Raw genomic sequence first — 27,043 nt, 5'->3', positions numbered from 1 at the left:
TTTATCCCTCTGAATATTTGTCTAATGAGTTAATTCCCTTCCCGGGTATGTATTAATTCTTTTTTACTGATATAGCCAGCAGTGGGTCCAAACTTGAAGATTTTTATCAAACATTTTTGGACTTCTTTAAATCTAAAATTTGTTCAGTTTACAAATCTGTTATAAAAACAGTGTTATAGCCTTTATATTTAACTCATGGAGTGAATCCCTTTAGGAATCTTCCATGAAAGTCTTAAATATGTATTTTTATTAATCTATGTTAATTTGTATATATTGTATTCTTGTATCATGTAGTTCTTTCATTAAACCTTTTTTCTTATGAAACCCAGCACACACTAGAAAGTGTAAAAAAACCAAAAACTTACTACCCATGTAACTGCCACCCAGGTCAAGAAATAAAGCATCAGTAACCCCGAAGCCCTCAGCGTCCCCTTCCCCATCACTCCTTTCTCTTCCCACCACCTCTAGAGTTAACCACAATTTTGACTTTTCCATTGATCACTTGCTTGCTTGCTTTATAGTTTTATCCCCTATTCACGGCTCTGAAATACTATGGTTTAGTTTTGCCTGGTCTTTGGTTGGTTGGTTAGATTTGATTTTGAAGAATACATGTATTAAAGCTGAGGACAGTGAAACAGGGAAGGGCTTAGGATAGAAAAGCAACTGGAGAGAGCATAGGCGGGGCTGCTTTGATTCTCTAGAAATATATAGGAAAGAAATGAGCCTAGATGGAGCTGCTTTGGCTCACTGGAAAGTCAGAGAAAAGGGGCCTTGGACAGAGTTTCAGGGGCTTAGGCCAAGAGGAGCCGCTGCCGCCCATTGCTCCTCTGGTTGCAAGTCTCCTGGGGACCCTTAGAGTTTAGGAGCTGCACACCTGAGAGGGAAGGAGGGCAAGGGGGTGCCCCCTGGAGGGAGAGGGCACTAGCTTTGTTTTTGTTGTTGAAATTTACATAAATTCAGCTAAGTATCCTTTTAGGTTCAGCATTTTTCTCCCAAAGTCATGTTTGTAAACGTAGTTACATAGTTTTTGCTATATAGTGTATACACACTATATATATGGTATAGTTGCTTTATCGTGTGAACTCACAAGTTATTTATGCATCCCACTGTTTGGGGCCATTATAAATAATGCTGATACAGACATTCCTTCATATGTCGCTCGATAAACGTTGCACATATTTCTGTGGGGGTGTATCTATGGATGCGTGGACTCGCCAGGTCACAAGGTATGTGTATTTTTAACATATTTTAAAGCCGTACCACTTTACCACCAGAGGGATCTGAGAGTTCCCCCTGCTTTGTGCTCTCACCACAGTTTTTTTAGCCCATCTATTTGTTGTGGAGTGTTACTGCAATGGTTTTAATTTGCATTTCCCTGATTACTAATGAAGTTGAGCATCATTTTCATATATTTATTGGCCGTTCTTTTATGAAACTGCTGGTTCAAGTGTCTGGCTGTTTTTATATTGTGTTGTCTTTTTTAATTGATTTATAGATGTTCTTTACATATTCTGGATTTGAGCTAATTATGGAACTAGAAGTATTACAGATCTCTTCTCCTTCTTGGTTGTTTGCCTTTCTGCCATCCTAAAAGTCTCTCTCGAAGTTCAAAAATTCTTAATTTTAATGTTAATAGATTGACCAAACTTTATGATTAATGCTTTTGTGTCCTCTTTAGGAATTCTTTCCCTACCCTGAAATCATGAATATAGTCCCCTATGTTAATGTATAGATTTATTATTTTACCTTTTTCATTCAGATCCACAATTGAATTTTTGGTATGTTTTGAAGGAAGGGTTAATTTTCATTTATTTCTATGTGGGTAACCAGTTGTCCTACCACTATTTATGAACAAGATTATCCTTTCCCCACTGCATGGTAGCTCCACGTTTGTTGTAAATTAAGTGTGTATATATGCGCAGATTAATTTGTGGGCTTTCTATTCTGTTTTTTGTCATTGTCTTAAATAATACAGCTTTATAATAAATGTTGATACTAGAGCAGGACCTCCTATCTTGTATATTACTTTATTATTTTTATTATAAGAACATTTAACATATCCCTATAACAAATTTTTAAGTGTACGATACAGTATTGTTAACGCTAAGTACCATGTTGTACAGCAGATCTTTAGAACTTACTCATCTTGCATAACTGGAACTTTATACCCATTGAGCACAACTCTTCATTCCTCCCTCCACCTAGCCTCTGCTTCCATGAGTGTGACTATTCTAGAGACCTCATATAAATGTAATCATGTAGTAAATGCTTAGGACTGGCTTATTTCACTTAATATAATGTCCTCCAGGTTGTCCATGTTGTCATATATGGTGGTATTTCCTTCTTTTTTAAGGCTGAATAATATTCCATTTTGTGTATATTCCACATCTATTTTTAATTAGCTTGTTGCCTTCCACAAAGAAATCTGTTGAGATTTTGATTGTGATCATATTTAATCTATAGAGCAATTTAGAGAGAATATTATTAAATTGAGCCTTTTAATATATTAGCATAATATATCTACAAAGTACTTCTAAATTTCTCTCAATAATATTGGTATTTTTCTTTATAGAGGCCTTGCATATCATTTATTATATTTACTCCTAGATATTTTATATTTCATGCTCTAATAAATCCTGTTTTCAAATAAATTTTATTTTCAGAGTTGTTGCTGGCATTCAGCAATGTATAGATTTAAATTTTTATCTTTGTATGCAGTTGTTGCTCGTCTGTGGACTTGTTTAGGTTTCATGTGTGCATAATTACATAACCTGTCCACAGGACTGTTTAATCTCCTTTTCTAAACCATTATACCTTTTATTTCATTTTATTGTTGTTAGTGAGGCTAGGCCTCCACTGGCTGGGATCTCCACTACATTTTTACTAGAAGTGGTAATTGTCACATCCCCAGTTTCAAAGGGGAAACATTAAAATTTTTTTCTATTAAGTATGATGTTATAGATTTTTAGATTTGGTTTGCTAATTAGTTTATTTAGGATGTTGAATCTAAGTTCATGAATGAGAAAATCTGCTAACTTTTTTATAATGTCGTTCTCTGATTTTGGCTTGAAGGTTTTACTAGATTCTTAAAGGAAATTAGGGAAAGTTTCTTCTTTCCCTGCTACTGCCTGGAAGAATATGGGTGCGACTAGCATTAATTAGAATTCACTGGTGAAGCCATCTAGCAAAAGTTTTTAGTTTTGTTTTATGTATTTTTTTGGAAAAGTTTTTAATTGCAAATTCAACTTCTTCAATAAGACTGTTTAGATACTATGTTTCTTTTTGTGTCTGTTTTAGTTATAGTTTTCTATGACTATGTCTATTTCATCAAAATTTCCAATTTATTGGAAGAGAGCTATTCATACTATCCTTTTACCTTTTTTTGGTCTATAGGATATGTAGTAGTGTCTCCTTTTTTATTACTGATATTTAGTATTTGTGCCTTCTCTTTTTTTTTCTTAATTGGACTCTCCACTGTTTATCTATTTTTATTAGTGTTTTCAAGTAACTTATTTTCATTATAATTTAGTTACCTATGGGTTATTTAGAAGTGTATCCTTAATTTCTAATAGTATACAGGTTTTTTTTCTTTATTAGAAGATAGCTTAGATTTCTAGTTGATTAAAAAACATTCTGAATGATTTCCATTATTTGAAATTCATTGCTATTTGCTTTATTTTTGTAAATATTTTATAAATATTCCACTGTGGACTTGAGAAAATGTATAGTCTGTAAAGTATGATGTTCTATATATTACCATCAGATCAATTTCCTTATTGTGATAGTAAAATCTTCTTCTTTCTTTTACTGTATTTATTTCCTTGCATGTTTGGTCAGTTATTGAAACAAGTGTACCAAAGCCTCTACTGGTTGTGAATTTATTTGTTTCTCTCTCTAGTTCTGGCACTTTCTGCTTTATGTATTCTGAACCTATGTTATTAATGCATGCAAATTTGGAATTATTTTATCTTCCTGGTAAATTGAAAGCTTTATCATTATTGAGTATATCTCTTCATCCCTAAGTGATGGCTATTGCCTTAAAGCTAACCTTGACTGATACTAATGTAGCTATGCCAGTTTTCCTTTCACAGTTAATATTTTTCCATTCTTTTTCAGTTTTCTGTATTTCTATGTTTTATATATTGATTTATAAATGGAAGCTTGTTTTGTTTTATTTATTTAATGAAAGTGTGCCAATCTTTGCCTTTAAAGACAATGTTAAAACATTTACATTTAATGTAATTGAGTTAAATCTGTGTCAGTCTTTTAAGGTCAGTAAGTCTTGAAACAACAATTTTTTTAGATTCAGAAAACGGACGGTTTATTAACATCTGTGAGTTTGAGAAATTTAGCTTCTCTGATTTGTAAATATGCATGGGTTTATAAAACCCCATCTCCTATTATTTGACTGCTATATAATGAAAAGATATCCAGGGACTAAAATATGCTCAGAGCAACATTTCTAATTTTAGTGTTTGGGGAATTTTGCCTGCAACTCTCATCTTTATTGTGATTTACCTGCCTAATTCCAATAAACACGTTCATTAACAATGTATCTTTCTTTATAAGTACTATAAAGATTTCACTTTTGATCACAGGGCTGTGACTCCCAGATGAGCATGTCAGAAGTGTCCTGTAGCAGAAGTACATCCTCATGTCAGTCTCTAGAACATGGCTCAGTTCCAGAAATTCTCATTGGCCTGCTTTACAACGCCACCACTGGAAGACTCTCCGCGGAAGTCATAAAAGGCAGCCACTTCAAAAACTTGGCAGCAAACAGACCACCCAGTGAGTGAAAAATGTTTGGTTTTTTTAAAATTCTGTTTTCTGCACTTATGGGGATCTCAGTGTTAGGGGCTTCCATCCTATTATTTAGTCTTAACCGGTGAAAATGAAATGGTGTGATAATAATCATCAGCCAATCTGTTCCATGTTTTCTATTTCCAGTCATTTGGGAAGTAGAAAAATTTGAAATTCAAAATATTCATTGTAAGGTGTCAAGACTTAATTTTTCTAATGTCAGTGGAATAAATTCTCCCGATCAAAGCCATTACCTTCTAATGCCAGGAGAAGTTACAGGGTCTTTTAAAGCTAACAGTTTTCCACCAATATTATCAAGAATATATATAGTCATTGCTGTTAACTGAAGATTGATGTTGTGTTTGCTGTCTGCATGCAGAACTCTGCACTTTTCCCCCTTAACAGTTTAAGAAGAAACTGCTTTTTCACATTTCGCTCCTTTAAAATTATAAATCAGTACTGTCACCAGAGTCTTTTCTTAAATGGAATATGCTTTGGCTTTACCAGGAATAAGGAATACTTTGATATTTACCCTAAATGCTAGGAAGGGAAAGCTAGATAGGATGCCTCTGCCCTGTCTCTATGCCTCTCACTCTTCCATCTCCTTATCTCTCTCCCAGCTAAGATAAGTTATGGGAGAGCAGAGAAATTGTCACCCAATATATGCCCATATCTATGGAAACAAACTGGGAAAGTAGCAGCTTCTTTATACTTCTCTAAATTAAAGCTGTTAATGCCCTAAACTATAAATTTGAAAGGAAATTTTGAATAATAATGACCACCTTAAATTTGTTTAAAGACGTCTCTCAGACTTACTTAAAGCAATCTTTTAAGTATCAAATAATTCTTGAAGAAGAGGAAACTTTTTTCACCCTTGAATTAAATTAACATTTTTCCAATCAAACTGAAAAGTCATAATACATATTTGGTTTACCCTAAGTGGTATTGGAAACCTTGCGTCTTACATACATCATGAAATGTATCTATCCCTGAATTAACAGTCAGAAGGCCAAAATGATGTTTATATTTCTACCCTTGGACAAGTGACCTAACTCCCCTAAGTCTAATTTTTTAATACATAAAATTAAAGGTGGTGTCTCTCACAGGGCAACAGTGAGACTCAAGTCAGACAAAGGTGCATAAAGAAGAATGGAATTATTATTGTCCCCTTTCTCATTTCAGAATGAAAAATTCAGAGGGAGGAAAGAAACAGTAACTAGAATAAGCAGCTGCTTGGTTATCTTCATTAATACACACTTAGAATGCAAACCCTAATGACCCGGGAAGTAGCTTAACGAGCAGAAGTTGTAGCTGAAAGACAGGAGCGCGGTGAGGCCCGCGACCGGTGGCAGCGTCCACCCTGCACCGAGGCTTTCAGATCGAACACTTGTCAACACCGCAACCTAAGACGCTCTGGGGGTCGCCTTTAGCCGCAGGCCGTCCGTTTGCCACTCCGTTCTTGCTTTAGCTAATGGTTGAATTTTTTAGCAAACATTTAACTTGGATGCTAAAAAGAAGCAGAAGGAAGTGATATGTTTGCCTTTGTCTCCGTGTGCCGCCCACGTTGATAGAAACAGAGAATCGCTAATCAGAACTAAAATGAAGGGAGCAGGGTAGAGGCGGCCGCTGTTCCTAAACAGGTTAAGTAAGAGATCAGCATCCACGATACAAAGTAGATCTTTTTGGTTTTAAAGAGTAAGTTAAAGCAGTTTCCATTATTTTAGAGTTAGATCTTCAGTATCAGGATGTTTAGCTGAATTGAATATGTCAACATTAAAATTAGTAAGATGGAGTAAAATATAAGACAATAATGTAAAATATAAGACAGTTTTGTCAGTTCATCTTATACTGTATATGTTATATAAGATTGTGACCCTTCATACATATCTAGGTATAAGCTTTGAACTGTGTTACAGACGGAATAATCCAGTTTTTTACCAAAGAAACAATAGCAGTATTCAAGGGCAAAATTTTTAGTAGTTCTATTTTATTCTTCATAATTTAATTTTATATTATATTGAGAGTAATAAAAGTATTTGAAACGTTAAATATTGCATGGATAAACTTAAAAATGTAGGGTAATAATAATGATCCTGTAATGACTTTTATTCAGTCTTTTGTATAGTCTGATAATTTGCATGATTCTATATGTTCAATGTGCTTTAGACCAAGAGGATATCCTTACAAAGATGTCCCCCTTTAAATCAGTGTAATTTTTGTTTAAGATTACACCGTGACCTTAAAAATTCTCATTTCACGAATTTTACCCAACAACCCTTTTGTTCAACCCTCTGCCTGAATTAAAATGCTAAAGGATTGTGTTCTTCCACTCGAGTGAACAGTGTTTCCTCTTTAATTCTAACCTTTGACCCTCTTTCACCCAACAATTGACATCTGGTCATTATTTCTTTTACTGCTTTCCACCCCCTGTTGTCAGATGGACTGTTCTGTTGTCTAAAACACTTGATAGGTGGACAGGTTTATATAATCCGAGGTGAGTTCCTGTAGAGGCTAATTGGATGTTGTCTTTTCATGCAAAAACAAAATACCCTACAACTTGCCAGCAGTGAAGCTGTCCACCATGTTGGTTTCAAAAAATGCACATTTATTATCTGTGGTACTTCAAATAAAACTAACTTAGAATTGATCTCTGATTATGGATGATGGTATTCAGAGTATAAAATAAGCAAAACTTTTTAAATTAAAGGTTTTATTTTTCCACTCCTTGTATTTTTGATTCATACGACAGAAATAGTTACTTCATCAGAAATACCGCAATTTTCATTAAAATTAATTGAAATTTCGATATGAAGTACACATGATGGATCAACATGCTGAAGGTCATTTGCATGAGTCGAACGAACTTGAAAACACAGTTGTTGGAAGAGAGGGGTTGATCTCCCAAATAATCAGGCAATGAACTGTTAATGTGTCACTTTGTACACTGAACATCACATCAGTTTATTTTCTAATTCATGGACATGGTTCGCACACCATACCTACAACCTGACATGGAATTGTGTCAGAAAGGAGTCCTGGAGTATCTATTTTGACTGCCCAGAAAGCACATTACATGTCCCCTTGCATGAAACCAGGAGAAAGTCGTACTTGATTTGCTGAACTTTGAGCCCTCAATGCATTTGGCTTCATTTTGGCCCTTCGATGGTTTTAAAATGCAATCAGAAACCACATCCATGCAGAGATTGTTTTGACATTTCACCCTCAGCTGTTTCGATGTCCTACCTTTGCATTCTTGTCTTCCCCTTTCCCTCCCCGTCATCGGCCTTCATTTCTCTTTGTTTGTTTACTCCTCTGAAAACACAGTGGAATGCTTTAGTGTCGTGGCTAACTGAGCTTGCTAAGTGTCTCTTAATGCTATCACGTCCTGCTTAGTGAAGCTAAACGGGGGGTGGGCAGGGCGGGCTCGGGAGGCCGCGGGAGGTCAGGGAATGGGTGGAGGGCGGAGGAAGGATTATGAGGTATACCTTTAAATTCCAACTATAATGTAGAAATAGTGAGGCTAAGACGTTAGTACCCCCAAACGATTTTCTGCTTCCCTAGCATTCTCTGTACCTGTCTCGTTTTATAAGCATCTACATCAAAATGGAATTAGTCGAATTTCCATTAAAACATGGTATACACCATATCCTTATAAAGTACAAATAAATCTCAGCAAATGTTACAAGAAAGATGTTTTGGGTGTGTTTCAAATGATATTTGTGGTATGTTGTTGTTGTTTTTCTGTAGATACATATGTTAAATTAACTCTACTGAATTCCATGGGTCAAGAAATGTCTAAATGCAAGACATCCATCCGCAGAGGGCAGCCAAATCCCGTGTACAAGGAAACGTTTGTTTTCCAAGTGGCCCTGTTTCAGCTCTCTGACGTGACCCTTATCCTGTCCGTGTTCAACAAGCGCAGCATGAAGAGAAAAGAGATGATAGGCTGGATTTCTTTAGGTCTGAACAGCTCTGGCGAAGAGGAGCTCAGTCACTGGGCTGAAATGAAGGAGTCGAAAGGACAGCAGGTCTGTAGGTGGCACGCGTTGCTGGAGTCCTGACGGCTGGGACGAGCCTTTGCAAGCACTGTTGCCAGCGACGGCACTGCTCTTTCACCATTAGGAGGGTTGTCCTTTGAAGAATCATCTTCAACATTCTACCAAAACGTTCTGTGGAAAGCACATCTAATACAGACATAAGTGAAGACAGGCTGTGTCTCCGGTAGGGCTTGTTTGGGACAATGAAAAACTTCCATCATCCTTGTTAAACTAGCAGTCCTCAGAGCTTCAGGAACATGCTGTTGGGTTGAAGTTCATTTTACTTCAGCAAAAGAGCCAGTCACTTCCTGAAAAACATCAAAATCGTAAATGATTTTTTTTAAATTAGACTTTTCCGTTGCCACACTATTTTAGTATCACCCTACATATTATCCACAAGGCGTTTTTGACTGGCTCGTCCCTGGTGTTTGAAAGGTACCTTAATATGAGAAAGCAGTTCTCCAGCTCCATTGTAAGTCACCTCTGGTGCTGAAAGGTTCCAGTCACATTGAAAATTGTTTTATTTCAGATATTTCCCCCTTGCACACTCAGTTCCATTGTGCCTCCGTTGTTCTCAGTGGCACTAGATCTAAGTGCAAGCAAGATTTCACTGTCGTAAGGGCATTTTGCGTGTTATTTTTAAAACTCATTTCTTCGTTCGCCTCTGCTTTTGCCCGATCCAAAGAGACCAAGTCACTGCACTGGTCCCTTGCGAGTCCCTTAGACAGGTTGTTCTGCAGAACCACGTAACTTTCTGTTGAAAGCACTTTCTGTATCCTTGTATTCCAGTGTAGGAACCTAACAGAACAGGACCTTACCTTAACATTTCCTTCAACGATTGACTCTTTCAAAGTGTCATAACGTGCAAATACATTTTTTACAAACTAAAAAACGTAGTAGGTAAGCCGTTGAAAATTGAAAACAACTTAAGTTCAAGAAAATTGTAACGATCCGCTCTGAGTGTTTTGTAACCAGCGGTGCATAAAGCAGGTAGCACTCACATAAGAGCCCGTTCTCTCTTCTGAATCTTCTTTGCTCTCACTTCAGTTCGTATTTGTGATATAAAGACTCTCCAGTTCTCAGTTTGAATCAGAACATCATGCTCAAAACAGTTCTGAGATTCCTTATGAAGCTGACTCATGGCTAAATTTTATGAAATTTACAGATACGTTCTTCAACGTGGTGTCATCCTGTGCCTTTCCTGTACGTTAAATTTGCTCATACAGCTCGTAAGTTGTATTTGCAAAGCTAGGCCTTCGATTTTTATAAATGGGAGATCCCTCAGAACAGTGTCACAAGCTCTTTCTTTCCTCGGAAGTGTGTGAAAGTTGTAAAATGTGCTGTTTTTTAACTCGCGAGGCATTTTCATTTCTTGTTTTTATATTTAGGAACTCTGATTAATCAGGAATATTGCAGGCTGTTTTCTTTTAAATTTTGCTTCTTACCCAGTATATAATTTTATGCATATACTTTATTAAATAGAATGTTTTGTATATATGAAAAGTATTTTTCTCTTTCTAATTTCTAGTTAAACTAGACAAAAGCAAACTATTTGCCAGTTACTAAAAAGCAGTATATCATTGTTCCTAGTCCCAACTAAGTACTATATATATTAGTGTAAGCTAGGACTTGTTATTATAATAACAACAAAACCGTGCATAGATATTATTGTTTCAGCGTGGCTGTACTGAAAGGCCTTAAAAGAAATCCAAAAAACAATCAACTCCTAATATTTTTTAGTTTAAAAATGGCAGCTCTATGCATTCATGCACATGAATTGTAAGATAAAATACAAATGCTATATTGGGTGGCATGAGGTTTAAGAATGTATGTTACAGAGTTGAATTAAAGGGAAAAATTCATTCTTTTATTGTTACATTCATCAGCTTTTTCCAGGGATTTTTTGTGAATGAGTTAGGTTATAAAGTTAGAACATGAATCAGATGGCATGATATCTCATGTAAGCATTTTCAGCAACAGTACAGAAAGGGACTTGCGGGTGGTGTAAATTTTACTGAGAAATTGGATTGAGGCATTGGATGCTCCAGGTAGCTGTTTGGCTTTGAGACAACTGCCCGCATTGCTGACAGCTGGGATCGTCTTAATAAAGATTATCAGTCCCATTTGTAGCTGTAACAGCGCCTAATCACACGCATCACAAAACCAGCTCGGTGCTTTTCCTTCGCTGAGGAAGGACCTCTCTAGCTGTCCCTTGTTAAATCTGGCTGCTTCAGACCACGCCCAGCGTCGTGTGTGTGCTCTGATGTATCCGTAAGATTTGCCTGGCATCGCTGTCAAATCCAGTACGGCCTAAAAGGTAATTAACTATTTTAAAAACTTCCGAGAAGGACTCTGTTCCCATGCCAGCTACTGAGTCCTCAGAGATCATGAATCATGTGTATGCGTGTCTGTGTACACACGCACACGCCTGCACGCATACACACTGTGTGCACACATGCACACATACATACACACACATGCATGTATGTAAAGGTGAAGGTGCCCTGACTTTTTCAGAAAACGAAATAGAAAACATTAATCAAATTGATAGATTTTTTTCTCTCCTCTATGTATTTACCAGAAATTATATTTGGTTCGGGGTGCTATTTGCTGCCATTCTCCTCTGCACACAGCAAAATATATATCTTTTTGTCCCGTGCATTGACACAAGGTAGAGTAATTACTCCCCAAAGTTGGCCTGTTCTTTCAGAAAAGAATGAAATAAGGCTCCGGGGACCCACTCCACGCTGCTGAGCCCGATGTCGGAGGCAGCGCCGCTGCTCTCGTGTGCTTGGATTTGCATGAAGGCTGAAAGGCAGAATCTACGTCCCAGCAGCTGCAGCAGATAGGGGCCCGCTGTGGGCAGCAGGTGTTGTCTCAGACACTCGAGGAAGGCAACCCACTTTCTTACTGTTCTCTCAAAATCCCCTAAGTTTTATAATAAAACGAGATAGTCCAAATATGGCAGTTGACTGGCATTCATGTAATTCCTAAGCCTGGAATTATAGACTTTATTTGTCTCCCAAATGAGCTGCAAAACATAGTAGTTTATTACTGCTCAGGAAACAACGTGTATTTCAAATCAGTGAAGAACTTTAATATATTGTCCCTGTACCTTTCAGAAGCCTCCTCTATAGTCTTGTGTCTTCTGCACTGTTCACATTTTGTGTGAAATCCATCTGCTTATTTTCTTACTATGCATCCAGTGAATTCTCAATAATGTTGTATTTAGTGACAAAAATAATAAATTGGACCACAATTTTAAAAAAGAGAAACCAATGAGAAAATATCTAAACCACCCTGATTCATATACATGTGTCGAAGTGTAGGGCCTGGGAAGGCGGTTTCAGCCAGCCTAGTGCAGGTGCCCAGGGCTCTGTGTTGAATTATGTTCTCGATACCATCATTTTCATTTCACTTGTCAATCGAATCAAAAGCGTAATCAATAATTGCAAAGTAAGATAGCACCAGTAGGGGAAGAGGTCAGAGAGCTGTGGCGTTCTTCAAGATGAAGCTGGAAAGCAAATGATACCATCATTTTTCAAGTGAACTGAGAGAGGGGCTATTTGAAGGTGTAAATTTTAGATGAATTAAGAACACTAGTCACCAACAAATTTTGTTGAAGGTCTTTATCCAGATATGAAGAAATGACATAAATCCACTTGCTTAAAATTGCCACTTTCCTACTACAGACACTAGTCAATTCATAGAGATTTTTCCTCATTGATAGTTCTATTATTTCCCCAAGATAATTATTATTCAAAACGTTTCATTTTTATTTTTCCCCATTCACTGTCCCCAGTTCGTCCATGGCCTGCCCTGGAGGTAGCCATCAGTATCACCGTCGCCAACCACACACAGTGTGAACACAATGTTGAACATGCTGAGAAGCATTCTTCTAAAATTATCTTTAAAACATCACCTGTGTCCACCAAGATGCATAGTGGTGATAGTAACTGCTATAATTTACTAAGATCTAGCACAGTAATTTATTATTTTGCTTGGTTCTCATAGTACTCTAAGGTAAGTAATATTATTAGCAGTTTATAGATGAAGAGACCCCAGCATAAGGGTTAAGCAGCCTTGGCCCGGGTCAGCCAGTGGGCAGTGGAACTGGAGTTAGAACCCAGGCGTGAATTGCTCTAAAGCCCACACCGTGCATCTTGCGGCTGCATCCCTCTTAGGAGCTGCAAGAAAAACAGGACAGGAGCCCGCCCACCTCAGCTGACCGGCAGAACTAGGAAAAAGGCAAGAAACAGAGCTTGGCAGAGAGAAATGCAAGACAAAGAAAGAAAGATGATCGGAGATTGCTTTTCTGCTCAGGACACAAATGGTACTTCTGTGACATGTTCGTAAATGATTTTGATTTTCAAAGACTTGGGGATTTAATTTACTTTGCCGATTTAGCCTATACTTATATTCTGAAAGAGTATTAATCAATTTATTCTACTTGTTGCTCACTTTTGGGAATCTCAAGGTATTTTAATTATGTACGAGCACCTTCCCACCCTGTGAAGTGTGGACGGCCTGTGCCCATTAGTCCGTATCAGTGGTGAGAGGAAAGACTCTTGTGCTCTCATTGCAATTTCCTTACGTTTCTTCTGTAGCCTTTATTATGGTTTAACTGGATTATGGCTAATTTCATTGCACATGCCTCTCTTTCCCCCTTGATAGTAGTTAATGGGTAACATGCATAATCCATGAATAACACAAGATCATGAAAAAATGAGACTTATGTAACAGTATTGATTTCTCCCATAGGGAATTTAGTCCCTCTCAATATTTACTCTGTGCCTAGTATGAGTAAGGGGCACCTATTGTCTTTAAAATGAATGCCTGATAGATGAAATATAATACCCCAGTATACACTGAAAAAGTTTTCTGAAATTTGTTTATATATTCAAATATTGCTAAAATGCGTATTTCCATAAATCCAGACAGTTAATATTAAATATGACTGTTTTGTTTAATGAGAAAATGGGAGTTTTCCCTTGTCTCTGAGACACTCCTTTTTCCGTGCCCATCTGGTGGAAGGGGGATGGCGGGCACCTCTTACCAGCCCCGTTTGCCAGTTTCTGAGTGTACGTACCTCCTCCATGTTGTATTTTCAGTAACAACCAAACTTTTTATGCCCTCAGGGTAGTTCTCACCAATGATTCCTGTTCAAAACCCCCATTAATGCTGATGAAAGAAATGCATACGCACCAAGAGGAGGAAAGATCCCTAAATTGTAAAGAATCAGCATCTTAGGGCCCTGGTATAGGGTGGCGCTTTAGTACCTAAGTGTGACTTCAGTTACAGTGGAGTAGGAGCTAACTCCTTGGAAATGAGAGTTTAGGTCCTTATGTCTGAAATTTTCTCCTTTTTGTCTTCTCTCGTCCTTCTGTAGCTTGCACATTTTTAAAATTTTTATGAGAAAGCCTTAAAAACTGGTTTAAAGTTTTTCAAATGTTCATAACCAGGCAATTTCATGAAGAGGAAACTGAAGTCAATACCATAGAATCATAGGAAGCCTTTTGGGGGGAGGGGGAGTGGAGAGGGCGTGATGCTTGTTTTTGTTTGGGCCAGGTTTTTGGATAAATACTAGGAATATTTACAACATTCTATAATTATGTCACCTGTGTTTTGTGAGGGGCGACCAGGGTAGCTTTTGCATATAAATTGGCTCTCTTAGTATTTAAGTATGTTTTAACAATTCTTTGAAGCACAGCTAGAAAATAATGGTGATATTTCAAACAGTATTTTGAAATTACAAATATTACTTTAAGAAATTTTCCAGTTATAGCTTGCTCTGCAAAATTTATTCTTTTTCTGCATAACTTTATTGGGATGACTTGTTTCTATAGCAAAAATAATAGAGTGGCATCACTTTTGAGGAATCTTTGAAGCTGTCATAGAGTGGTAGACAAACTGGGTTTTCACTAGAATTTTGAAATAAAGTATATCAATATTCTCAGTTCAGTTTTTCTTGCTGAAGCACAGTTATTCTATGAGTTTTAAGGGTCTTGATAAATGCTGGGATCTGTTCTTTTTCTAAAACTCATGATGTCCACTACTGCTCAGTACTCTTGCATTGTGTTTTATTTCTCAAAATAATGTAATATGGAAAATCAATTAGTGGAGTTTTTTAGTTAATATCCCTTTGCTTCCTCCCTCCTTCCCTCCCTCCCTCCCTCCTTCCCTCTCTCCCTCCCTGTCTTCCTTCCATTCATTTTCTTGAGGCAAGAAACTTCCTTAGTCTAGTTTCTACAGAGCTTTCTTATTTTTCTAATAATGGATATAACATTGTGATGAAGTTTAAATGCTCTGTGAGCAAAACTCTGTTAACCAACCTGAAGAAATGCACTATATTGTCCACCATTCCCTTGGTCTGAAACTGTCTCCAGCATAGTTTCCAGCGACTCTCCTGCATTAATGGACCTTACTAGCATATACGAGTATCTGTATGGTTATCAGTAGTGTTGTTTTATTGTCACATTAATATGCATTTTTGGTCACAATAGAAACAGATGCGTGTGTGAAACAACTCATTTTATAGAGTGATCATATAGCTAATCATTTTCACGTAACTGGAAATGTGCTCTACGTTGCGTTTTATTCTCACATCTACTTTTCTACTATCTGCCTACACCGGTTGTCTCGGTGCCCTTTCCTTTTGTATAATTGTATTACAAAAAGAAGTTACTGACCTCTGTGTAAACTATGTACAAACTGTTAAAATTATTAATCCAAGGAGATTTTGATGGCAGTTAAATTTTCCAGAAAATAAATTTTTGCGTGGGTTAAAAGTTGCTTTTCTTCACCTTTCTGTAAGAAATCTCTTCACATTTGAGATTCACTCACCAGGAATGGGTAAGCACCTGACCTCTGATAGTGAGACGCAGAACTCAGCCCTGATTTTTATCGTTGATAATCAAGGGTTGCCCTGGCTGGGGGGCTTAGTTGGTGGAGACATCAGCTCCCTACACAAAAAGGTTGTGGGTTCGATTCCCAGTCAGGGCACATACCTAGATTGTGGGTTCAGTCCCCAGTCCAGGTACATACTGGAGTCAACCGATTGGTAGTTCTCATATTGACCTTTCTCTCTTCCTCTCTCCCTCCCTTCCTTTCTCTCTCTAAAAATCGATAAAAACATATCCTCAGGTGAGGATTAAAATAAATAAATAAATAAGTGATAATATTTTATTGCATAGCAAACATCAAATGGGTGTATGTAAATGATATTAGGATCTCAAGTTTGGAAAGAATCTCATTTAAATGTTCTGTGAGATACTGCTATCAAAATGTTTGGGTCATATTATTTTTCCTTAATTTTAAGTCAAATCTGACCTCCAAAGATAATAGACTACAAATTTAAACATTTTAAAATAATCTCCCTTGAAGTTTATAAATAAACCAAGACTGAAACTAACCATAAAATGGCCTCAATATCTTTAGCTGGAATAGGAATATGTTTTAGCTTGCTCTTTGATTTCATGTAAATCTGTCATAATTCATATTGGTATTGTGATTCTGTTTAAAACAAAATCATTTTCTATTTGGCAATAGCAGCTTGTTGATTTTTAATTTTTTAAAATTAGGTAGCTACAGTTTCCCAAAGGACTTGAGTTTAGATAGTTTTCATATTTCATTACCTTCATTACCATTTTATTTCCAGCAACAAAGACTTATAACAACAGACTTAGGAAATACTATTTTCATATTATAAAGAATTTAAATTTTTGGTGCTCTAAAATGGACAGAGATTAAAGTTGCTGCATTATCGGATCTCTGATCGTCTTTGACTCCTTAGTTCCATAAGCCATTTTTGAGTTAACGCTTTTAGAGTCGAACACCAGCGCCCAATTGGCCAGTGTACATTCGTTTCTTTTTGTAAGAATTGTCTGTACTGAAACAATGAAAGCGTGCAACACTTCTTAAGGTAAATGGCTTCATAATTTGATCTCCAGCTAAGTTTATGGAATCCGTATTCTTTCCCAGCACTTGCTGCTGAATCTTTCTTTCCCACAAACATTTCAAGCTTCTAGTCAAGGTACTTCAGTTTGGAGAAGCAAAAATAATAGACTTGCTTATGAGTTTACTCTGGAAAAAGTCACATTCATGTGAGTCACGGCTGTTTTTCACAGAATTTCAGTAGATACCAAGTGAAGTTGCGGCAGGAAATAGGCACATCTGCATTGTAGCTAGTGAATCGTTAAATTATCATTTTTGTTTACGGAAGGATTGGCCTCTTCATATTCATTTTATATGCTTAAGATTAAGTTTTAATTGCTAATCGATTGTAAACCCTTTGATTCCCAATATGCTAGATAATATTTAAGTAAACTCTCTCTAGATTCTAAAAATACTCCATGATGTTTCCCATTTGAAAATAAAGCCATTCCCAGTGTTAACATAAAAGGTCTCGGTAAAATATTGAACTGTTTTGCTTGATTAGTACTTTATAATGAATTATAATAGTGTAATAATACAGTAAATACCTCTATATAATTAAATGCCAAATAAATGAAGACAAATTATATAAGGATCTCAAAAATTTAATTAGTAAGAAGAAAAAATGAAGGCTTAGTTTCAGTCGGCATAAGGAACATATATCAAAAGGAAAACCTTCCAAACAATACTTTTTTAAAAAATTTATCATTATTGTTCAAAGTATTACAGATGTCCCTCTTTTTCCCCCATTGACCCCCTCCAAGCCCCGCCCCACCCCAGGTAAAAATCTAGGTTTTTCCCTATTTCTTGGTCATAGGCTAGCTTATATTTCTCAGCCCCCCCTTGAAGTTAGGTGTGGCCTTGTGACCGAGTTCTAGCCAGTGGAATCTGAGCAGATGTGACATGCATCAGTTTCAAAGAGGCTTTTTAAGAAACAAATACGCCTCCTCCAGGCCTCCTCTCACTTTCCACCGCAGGATACGGAGGAAAACTGAAGCCGAGGGAGTGGCAGAGCCACAGGCTGGAAAGGTCCTGGGTCTCTGGGTCACGGAGTCACCTCATAGGAAGAAACCACCGGGTATGATCTGCCCTGGAATGTTAACATAAATGAGAAGAAAAGCTTCTCTTTTAGCCATTACACATTTGAGACCCCATTGGTTACTGCAGACGGAACTAAGACCAGGGCTGGGCCCTTGCGCTGGGGCCCTGGGAGGAGGGGAGCCCACAGCGCGGTGCACGGGTTCGGGGGCTGAGAAACGAGCCCATGCGACGCGAAACATTTGATAGGATGGTGTCTGTCACACTTGAAAGGCCGTCACTGTGACCGCTGAGTCCTAGTTCAGGGGAAATGGATGGAAGGAGGCGGCAACAGTGTATTTGATACTTTTTTTGCTGAAAGATATTATAAGAAAGCAGTAAGCTCGGTCAAGAAGTAAATGATTCTCCAGCAGAAACTCCAGGGGATGGAGAGAGCCCAGAGACTCGGTGCCTCGGGGTTGAAGAGTTGACTGCTTCTGAAACTGTGCACCTGAAACCTGTGTGATTTTATTAACCAATGTCACCCCAATACATTCAATAAAAAATTTTTCAGAAAACTTAAAAAGAAAGAAAAGCCTCTGCTTCCGAACCCCAAATAGTAAGATTGAAGGCCAAAAAGGGTTTTGAGTCAGAAAGGCTGCTCAGACTAAACAGAGGGACAGCACCGTGTGGCAAAGCCCAGGACCCCTTGTGTTGCCTTGTTTCAGAGGCACTCCAGGTCCCCTTGATTCTTATGAAGCGCCCTGTGAATGTCATGTAGCCCCAAGAAGGAAATGTCTCAGCAGAGTGCAAATGAAAATGTGCAATACAATGGAAAAGGACTCCCCCCCAGTTAGAGCGGGGTGCCACTGAGAATAATAGACGAGGGAGTTGGTTCCTCTTAGAGGAAAGATCCGGAGTAAATCAAAACCAGCTCTACCCAGAGAGGTTGGGGTTCTCGCTGCTGTAAATAAACTGAGGCCTGCTGGAAGCTTCCCATTCTTCCCCTTTTCAAACGGGCGCAGCTCCCCCCTTCCTGCCCTACATTGTATATTTGGCGGGAGGTGGGGGGCAGGTGACCTGCCCTTAAATTCCCAGGCCAACCCCTGACGGGAAGGAGAGTGCAGCACTGGAGACGCGGGACTTTGAAAAGACTGCCGAAATTGGGTGGCACTTGAGGTGGCCTTTCTTAGGGAGACTGCCTAAGGGAGTTATTTAACGAGAACTTGGCTTTCCTCTCCCAGCCCCTCTCGCAAAGCTTGGTGGCCAGGGGCCCGCGTTCCAGCCAGCTGGCACGAGAGTGGAAGTGGTGAATGTCATTTCTGAGGCCATCCTTTGGTTTTGTTGGCTTCCTCTATTGATTTCCCATTTTTAAGTTTATTGATTTCAGTTTCATTTCTATTATTTCTTTTCTTCTGCTTGCTTCAGGCTTACGTTGGTCTTTTTTCTCTGGTTTCCCAATGTGGAAACATAAGTGACTGGTTTCAGATCTTCTTTGTTTTCTAATACATGCATTTAAAGCTGTAAATTTGCCTCCAAGCACTGCTTTTTCCGTATCCCACAAATTTGATAAGTTGTATTTTTCATTTTCATTTAGTTTAAATATTTTGAAATTCCTCTCTAGATGTCTCCTTTGGCCCATGTGTTATTTAGGAAGCATGTTGTTTAATTTCCAAATCCAGAAAACTAGTTGATTTTCGGTCTGTTCGGCCCATCCTTGCTTTAAGGATGAGAGGCAGAGGCCAAGCCCTGCATGTCGGGGTGGAACCAGAAGTCCTTCAGGAGCCCTTCAGTCACTTGGCTTATTCCCCCATCTGGAGATACGACTAACTCAGCACAGGGTTGTGAGTTTCAAGTGGCTTGACTGGGGCTTAGTTATCTTGTACTTACTTAACGAGTGTTTATGTAATTTTATTTATTTTCATCTCCAGCTTAATGAAAGGAAACTCATTGGCCTTAGCGTAGTAACTTCATGTGAGGGACGTTACTAAATCATCCATCTTTATTTTGAATGATACCAATAACTTCAGTAAATCCTATTTCCAGTCTTTCCATCATCCTCTAGTCCTTTTGAACTATCTTAACATCCTCTTAATCTGTGAAATCTGAGCCTCTAACCAATTGTCTGTCGAGCGGCAGAACCTAAGGGCTTACTTTATGTCTCTACATTTTATATCACTTATCTTTTCCTTTTATTTTTGAATCACAAAGTGACTGTGAGGATTCAATGTTCATTATTGACAGGCTTTTATGCAAAACATTTATTTAAACAAAACAAAAATTTTGAGAATCATTTTTTACCACTTGGCAGTATTTTGCTACTTAACCTATACAGTGCAGATGCTCACCCAAATTAGCTTCACATTTTGTTAACTGGAAGTTTCCATGTACTGCATACCACACATGCATATAGCTACCCAGAGTTTCAAAGCAACAGAAAATGTTAAACTTCAGTGGAGATACTTCTAAATGGATCAGAAACAGTACCCTGGAATATTTATTATGAATACCAGATTTACAAGTGATGGGATTTCAGACTAGATGTGAGAGTATGAAAGTGTGTGTGTAAAATTTTTTGTGTGGAAATCTTTATACTTTAGAGAAATTAACCATTTATAATCTGGATCTATACTATTTTGTGATACCAGTTTTTCTTATCTGCCCCTTTTATAAAAGTAAAGTATCAAAGAAAACCTTTTTTTTTTTTAATATATCTTTATTGATTTCAGAGAGAGGAAAGGAGAGGGAGAGAGAGACAGACAGAAACATCAATGATGAGAGAGTCATTGGGTATCAAGCCCACAACCCGGGCATGTGCCCTGACTGGGAATCGAACCCCGATCTCCTGGATCCTAGGTCGATGCTCAACCTCTGAGCCACGCCCGGCCGGGCAAGCCTTCTATTTGGGCTTTGATTTACTTACCAAGTACTTATCAAACACCTACTGTGTGTTAGGGCCTGTATTTAACTAAAGGGTAAAAACACAAATAAGATACATGTGGTCTGGTGGAGGGAGACAGACCTGAAAACAAAACAAGATGAAACATTGTTGAAAGTGCAATGATGGGAGCCTGTCACTGGTACCAAGGGCCCACACATGCCACCGTGGGTGGTGGTTCTTTGGGACGGGGGCACCTCAGAAAGAATTTACAAGGATCTGATCCATGAGTACAGTCTAGAAAGAGGAGTATATATTTTCCAGGGAGTTCGGAAGAGGGAGGTGGCAGATTGAACACAGGCATGAAGATAGGCCGCATGCTGCTTTAGGAGTGCCATGAGGCGCCCATCATGGCTGGGGCATGACGTGAGGACCGTAGGATGAAGGATAATGCTGGACAGAGAGGCAAGGAACGGCTCGTAGAGAGCTTTGTTAGCCTTGCTGTGAGTTTCCCATGTATCGGCAGGCGGTGAAGAATCCCTGAGGAGTTTCAAACTAGAGAGTACCACTGAGATTTTCATTTTATTAAGACCATTCTTGCAGCAGTTTGGAGGATGGGTTCAAAGCAAAGGGGGAGACGGGAAGCGGACCCCCCCCCCATACATAGGCCATTCCTGAAGTCTGGGTGAGAAATGCTGGGGGCTTGGGCTAAGGTGGTGGCAGAGGGAATACAGAAAAAGAGTGGAAATGCTCAAGAAGGCAGGCCTTGGCTGACTAGGTGTGCAGGGTTAGAGAGAGAAGTCTGGGAAGATCCTCAGTTTCAGGGTTGGGCGGTTGGGTAGAGGATGTTGCTGTCCACGAAGGGGGGGAGAACAGGGTGAGCCTCTCAGAAGAGCTCCCGAGCAAAGCTGTTTCTGATGCCCGTGGGGACATCCCAGAGCAGGTTTCCAGTAGGTGCTGCTTATGAAGATCTGAAGTTCAGATCTTTAGAGCTAAAGACATGGATTTGTGGTTCATTAAATTTAAGTAATTTGGAGTCTGGATTATGGGCTTTGTTATACACCCATAGTGTATATGGGTAAGTGGGGTTTGTTATATACCCATAGTATATAGTATAACCTCTGTGTGTTATGTAGGTGAACATTAAAGATCATTTAAGCAAACTAAACCCAATGGGAAGGTGGTGTAGTCGATAGCCAACACTCCTACCAGTCATTAAAAAGGACTATTATGAAATAATTACATGATATTTCAAATAAACGAAGCGGCACCTAAGAAGTTCTCTCTAGAATGTAAAGAGCTACCATGACTAATGTTACGCTCGCTTAAAGTTACTATTGTCCCTCTGCCAAATAGATCATTATTAGGAATTAGTTCTTTTGCTTTCTGTCTTTTTTGTTTTGTTTGTATTTTTAATTTTGTTTGGAATTAGTTTCTACCACTAATGTTCTATAAATGTTGGATGGGTGAACAATAACCACTAAATAAACAATGAAAGTTCTGTGAGCTGCTGAAAGTAAAAGATTGATGAACACTGGACTTGGATGGTCTTAAAATGTGGTCTGCTTCTCCTCTATCTAAGCAATACTGCCTTATTCTGGTATGATTTTCAGAGATCCTGTGTCAGCCGTATAAGAAAAACACTTTCATTGCTTTATAGCCAAGCCTCGTTTCTGACAAAAATCAGCACTGTTCTTTCTCTTTTTTTTTTAAACTTTTTTATTATGGGAAACTTAAAGCATATACTGAGTAATCAGACTAGAAAAATGAACTTTAATGTACTGCTCACCCAGATTTAATAGTTACCAACATTTTGTCATTCTTATATCACCTGTATCTTCACATACTCCCTACTTCCACTTAATTTTCATTTATTATTTTTTAGTTTATTATTTATTAAATTTTACATACATTGAAATGCACAAATGTTAGCTATACAATTCTGACACATAGATGTACCTTTGTAACCCACACCTCTATTATGACATAGACCATTTTCATTTACCAAGAATTTTTCCTAGTGTCCCTTCTTAGTCACACCCCAAAGCAGCCACTTACTATTCAGTGTATTTCTCATATATTAATTTGCCTGTTCTGGAATTTCAAATAAATGGGCTCTTAAAGTACGCACTCTTTATGTCCAGCTTCTTTAGCTCAGCATAAGATCTCTGAGATTCATTCATGTCGTTGCATGTATCAGCACATCATTTTTTTTTATGACTGGATAATAATCCATTGTATGGATATACCACAACTTGTTCAACCATTATTTGTTCAACTCATCCCAGTTTTCTCTTGGTCCATAACACATCATTCCAAATTAAGTGGCTGAAAAAAAACTGACGACAATTTATTCATGAACCTGCACTTTGTGCATGGCATGGGGGGGGGCAGCCTCTCATTGTTCTTTATGGCATCAACTGGGTGGCTCAAAAGTTGGAGGTCACTTGATGGCCAGTGGCCAGAATCATCTGAAGCCTCACTCATGCGCCTGATGGTTGATACTAGCTGTCAGCTGGGCCCTCAGCTGGGGCCTTGGCTTCCTCACAGCCTGGCAGCGGGGCTCCAAGAACAAGCGTCCCAAGAGAACAAAGCAGACCCGTGGTGCGTTTTTATGACCTGGCCTCAAGTCCCAGAGCATCACTTTCTTCATCCTGATTGGCCGTCACAGCCATAGGCTCTACCTAGGGTGAGAGGAACAGGCCACAGACTACGTGCCTGGGAAGGAGTTCCACTGCAAGAAATGTGGAATAGGACATGTTCTATGGACAATACTTTCCGCCACCGTCTCAATTCTGGCCGTAAGAGTTAAAATCCCTCCCACATACAAAATACAGTCAGCCCCTCTTCCAAGAGCCCTAAGTCTCCTACTGTTAATGACATTAACTTACAGCTCAAGATCTCATCATGTCAGTCAGGTCTGAGTGTGGATGAGGCTCCTGAGGAGCAGCTCCCCGAGCTCAGCGCCCTGGGTAGAGTTCTGAAGAACTAAACGGAGCAGACTAGTTACCTGCTCAGCATAACCCGTCGTGCGGGGCCGAGGGGGGGGGGGGTAACCGCTGGGAGCTCTGCCCTCTGGGTAGTCCTTCCTTTGTGTGAAGTGTAGCCCATGTTTGCAGCTGAGTGGTTTTATCAGACTTTCTGCCCATAGACGTTTAGGGGTCCAACGGCTCCTTTTCATCTTGTATTGTCTCTGTTTAAGGATAATTTTAGAGAAAAACTGACAGAAGATTTTCCTCTGTTTTACATTATGTGAGCCGTCCCTAAGAGGGTAACTACAGCCCCTCAGCTCTGTCTCCTGGCTTTAAACATAAACCTGTTTTTAAAGTTACAAGGTCTCTCTCCATTGATTCTTCAGTTGACTCAATTTGGTGATTGAATTTTCTAGATAATAAACCTTTAACACTGTATAGATTATAAGTATGTTATAGGAAACGTGAAAACTAATGTGTTATTCATATTATTCAGGGTTTTTTAGTCGTTATTTCTTGAAAACCACTAGTGATGGTCGTCATTACCTACTCATTGCCACTACAAATGCAGTCACTTTGCTCCCAATAAAGTTATTTCTGATTCTCTCTTGATTTTAATGGTTCTCTCTTTGACAGCCACAGAGTGAAATGTCTTGAAGGGGAAATTGCTTCATAAATAGTTTTGAAGTAAAATGTCTGCCAAAATGGATTGATTGGGGCTCTGAAAGCAGCAACGTTAATATTAAGAGAAGAAGACATCTTCCATGAAAGCCTTTGGGTGAAATAAAATACATGAGTCACAGGGATATGTTTCAAGGTGTCTAATGGGCACTCACAGTTTGAAAATGAAATGCTAAGTAAAATAATGCCAAATGTACTAGAAACTACAGAAATGTGCCTGGAGCTTGAGGCTTAAAAGAGGAAGAAAAATCATTTGGGTTACCCAAGGCTTTTTATTGTTTGTTTCTTGAAAACCATTAGTGGCTGGTCATCATTACCTACTCATGGACACTACAGACATCATCACTTTGTTCCTAATAAAGTTATTTCTGATTTTTGTCTTGATTGTGATTTTATTATAGATGGGTTTCTCTTTGACAGCAACTATCTTGAAGGGTATTTGAAAGGTTAGCCGGTGGTGAGAGCAGAGGGAAAAAACCTCAGGTTTCTCAGTTCTTCTCAAGCTTTCGTGTGCTTAAGATTTATCTGGATCTGAAGACCTGCAAAAAAAAAAAAAAAAGATACAAGTTCTCTGCCTCCCCCACACACCCAATATCCGATGGTGACACGAGAGTGGGGAACTGCAGTAAACACTGCCATTCAAAAAAACGGGAGGACAGAAGGAAAGGCTCAGAGTGGTCACTGGCCCATAACATTCATGAAACCCATCTAGACCCATATCAAGAGTTCCTTTGCTGTGAAGCTATTTCTTAAATTGAGATTTTTTTTTGCTGAAAGAGACTGGAGATAAGAGTTTTATTTTTTAATTTTCAAACGCCAAAAGTCCTGACTCCTTAATATGTTCTCTAGATTCTCAAAACTTGAACATTCCATTTTTAATGTTTTCCTTCTCATATTCTGTAATAGGCAACTAGAAAAAGCCAAGTAGCCCTTTCAGCATTCTGCCTGGAAATTCATGTAGCCGGATCCCCAAGATCTTTCTCTTCCCCACATTACCGCAGTCAACAGCTTGACTAACGGTTCTGCCAGGCCAGACCTCGCATGCCCCTTCCTCCGACCCCCGATAACATTCTTGCCATCCTGCAAGGCCTTACCAGGAGTTTCAGGAGGCTCCTCCAGCTTTCACAGTCTCGCCAGGGCCCTTCCAGCTTCCACCTGTAACCCAGTCCCAACCCAGTGTCATAGGTTTGTGAAGGCGGCACCCCACCCATGGCATCAAAATACGCTCCCAGTTACCTAGGCTGTGTAACTACTCAAAACAGTAATCATTTGTTTTGCTAAAGAAATCTATGGTCTGGAATTCAGACATTGCACTGTGGGGATGGTTCTTCTCTACTCCATGGTGTCTGGGGCCTCAGCTGGCAGGAGTTGAGGGCCTGGAAGCTAGAACAGGGTAGGGACTGGCTGGGTATCCTCACAGCATGGTGGCTTCAAGGTAGTCAGACTTTTAAAACTGGTAACTCAGAGCTCCAGCTGAGTATACCAAGGCCCAGGCAGAAGCCGCAAGGCTGCTTACGTCCTAACCTCAGAAGTCCTAGAATGTCACCTCTGCCGCAGTCCATTTATCAGGCAAGTAACTATAGCCAGCCCCGATTCAAGGGGAGTGAAATTAGGCTCCATCTCTTAATAGGAGGAGTAACAGAGTTTGCAGCCATTAAAAAGATCCAACTTTTATAATATGATTTCATTACTTAGAACATGAACAATTTTCTATATGGCAACACCAAACAGTAGTACATAGTTTGGGAGCAAATGGAAAGTAAAATGGGTGATTGAATAGAATCAGAAAAACATTTAAATCTTTGGAATGGTGAAAATAGCCACACATTAGGTTTCATATTTGGATTTCTTTAGCTTTGCAAAACTTTTCTCAAATATATTTAGACACAAGGTGTCAGCACAACCTTGACCTCCACTAACTCTCATCAAAATACCCAGATAATTGGATAAGGGAGATTTGGTCTAAAGATGCAATGTAGCTTGGTTTTTCCTATTTCATGATAGTCATTCTGCTCAGTTAGTATTGATGCTTTTTAAATGCTGTAATATAAACTCAAAGGGGTGCTCGAAAATAATAGTAAGACAAAGCACAAAGCCATAGGAAAGCAATAAAATTTACCCAATGGGAGAGCATAATAAGTCATATGGATTTTACAGAAACAGTTTATATGGTAGTAAACCCCTAATATGACCGTGAACAATGTGTAAAGTTTACTGTTGTTTGTTTGCTGCCTAATTAGAAGCCATGCATCTCAGACGGTTAATAAAAAACTGTTTCTACAGATAAATGTTAATATATCACTAACATGTACCTGCTCAGGCTCAAACAGAATCCAAGCAACTGTTTTTAATAGTAAGTTAAAGAACACATTTTTAAAGATTTCCACTTCTTATAATAGAAATTAATTTATTTGTGTATTTCGGTTGACTGACAGGATAACTGACTCTGCCCCAGTGCTTAGGAATAAAGGAGGACATTACCTTTTGATAAAAGGGTCAATTCACCACAAAGGGCTAATAATCCTAAATGTGTATGCACCAGTAGCTGAATCTTTGCATTCACCCTGTTATTTTCTTAGGATAAATTTGCTGGATCCAAGTGAGTACATTTTTGAAACTTCTGCTAGATCATGCCACGTTGCCTTCCAGAAAGGTCTTACCGATTTTTACCCCTAGCTGGAAGAATATGAAAAATGCCTGCCTCTCTCTATTTTCACCAAAACCAG

The 27,043-nt window shown here is 38.6% G+C and overlaps 1 protein-coding gene across 2 annotated transcripts in view; it reads left to right on the top strand.

The window, feature by feature from the left end:
• SYT14 (synaptotagmin 14) overlaps positions 1-8,879 on the top strand; it is a 113,529-nt gene extending 104,650 nt beyond the window's left edge. The window contains exons 7-9 of one of the 2 annotated variants that reach the window (XM_087827864.1): positions 4,599-4,788; positions 7,217-7,294; positions 8,548-8,879. In XM_087827864.1, the coding sequence (XP_087683990.1) occupies positions 4,599-4,788; positions 7,217-7,294; positions 8,548-8,861 (582 nt within the window). In that variant the 3' untranslated portion in view covers positions 8,862-8,879. The remainder of the gene's footprint in view (positions 1-4,598; positions 4,789-7,216; positions 7,295-8,547) is intronic. The other variant, XM_087827863.1, reaches the window with a different exon arrangement.
• The last annotated feature ends 18,164 nt before the right edge of the window (positions 8,880-27,043 follow it).

This window comes from Miniopterus natalensis, chromosome 19 (genome assembly GCF_054644295.1).
Source record: "Miniopterus natalensis isolate mMinNat1 chromosome 19, mMinNat1.hap1, whole genome shotgun sequence".
Classification (NCBI taxonomy): Eukaryota; Metazoa; Chordata; class Mammalia; order Chiroptera; family Miniopteridae; genus Miniopterus; species Miniopterus natalensis.
This window is presented reverse-complemented; position numbering and strand designations above follow the sequence as displayed.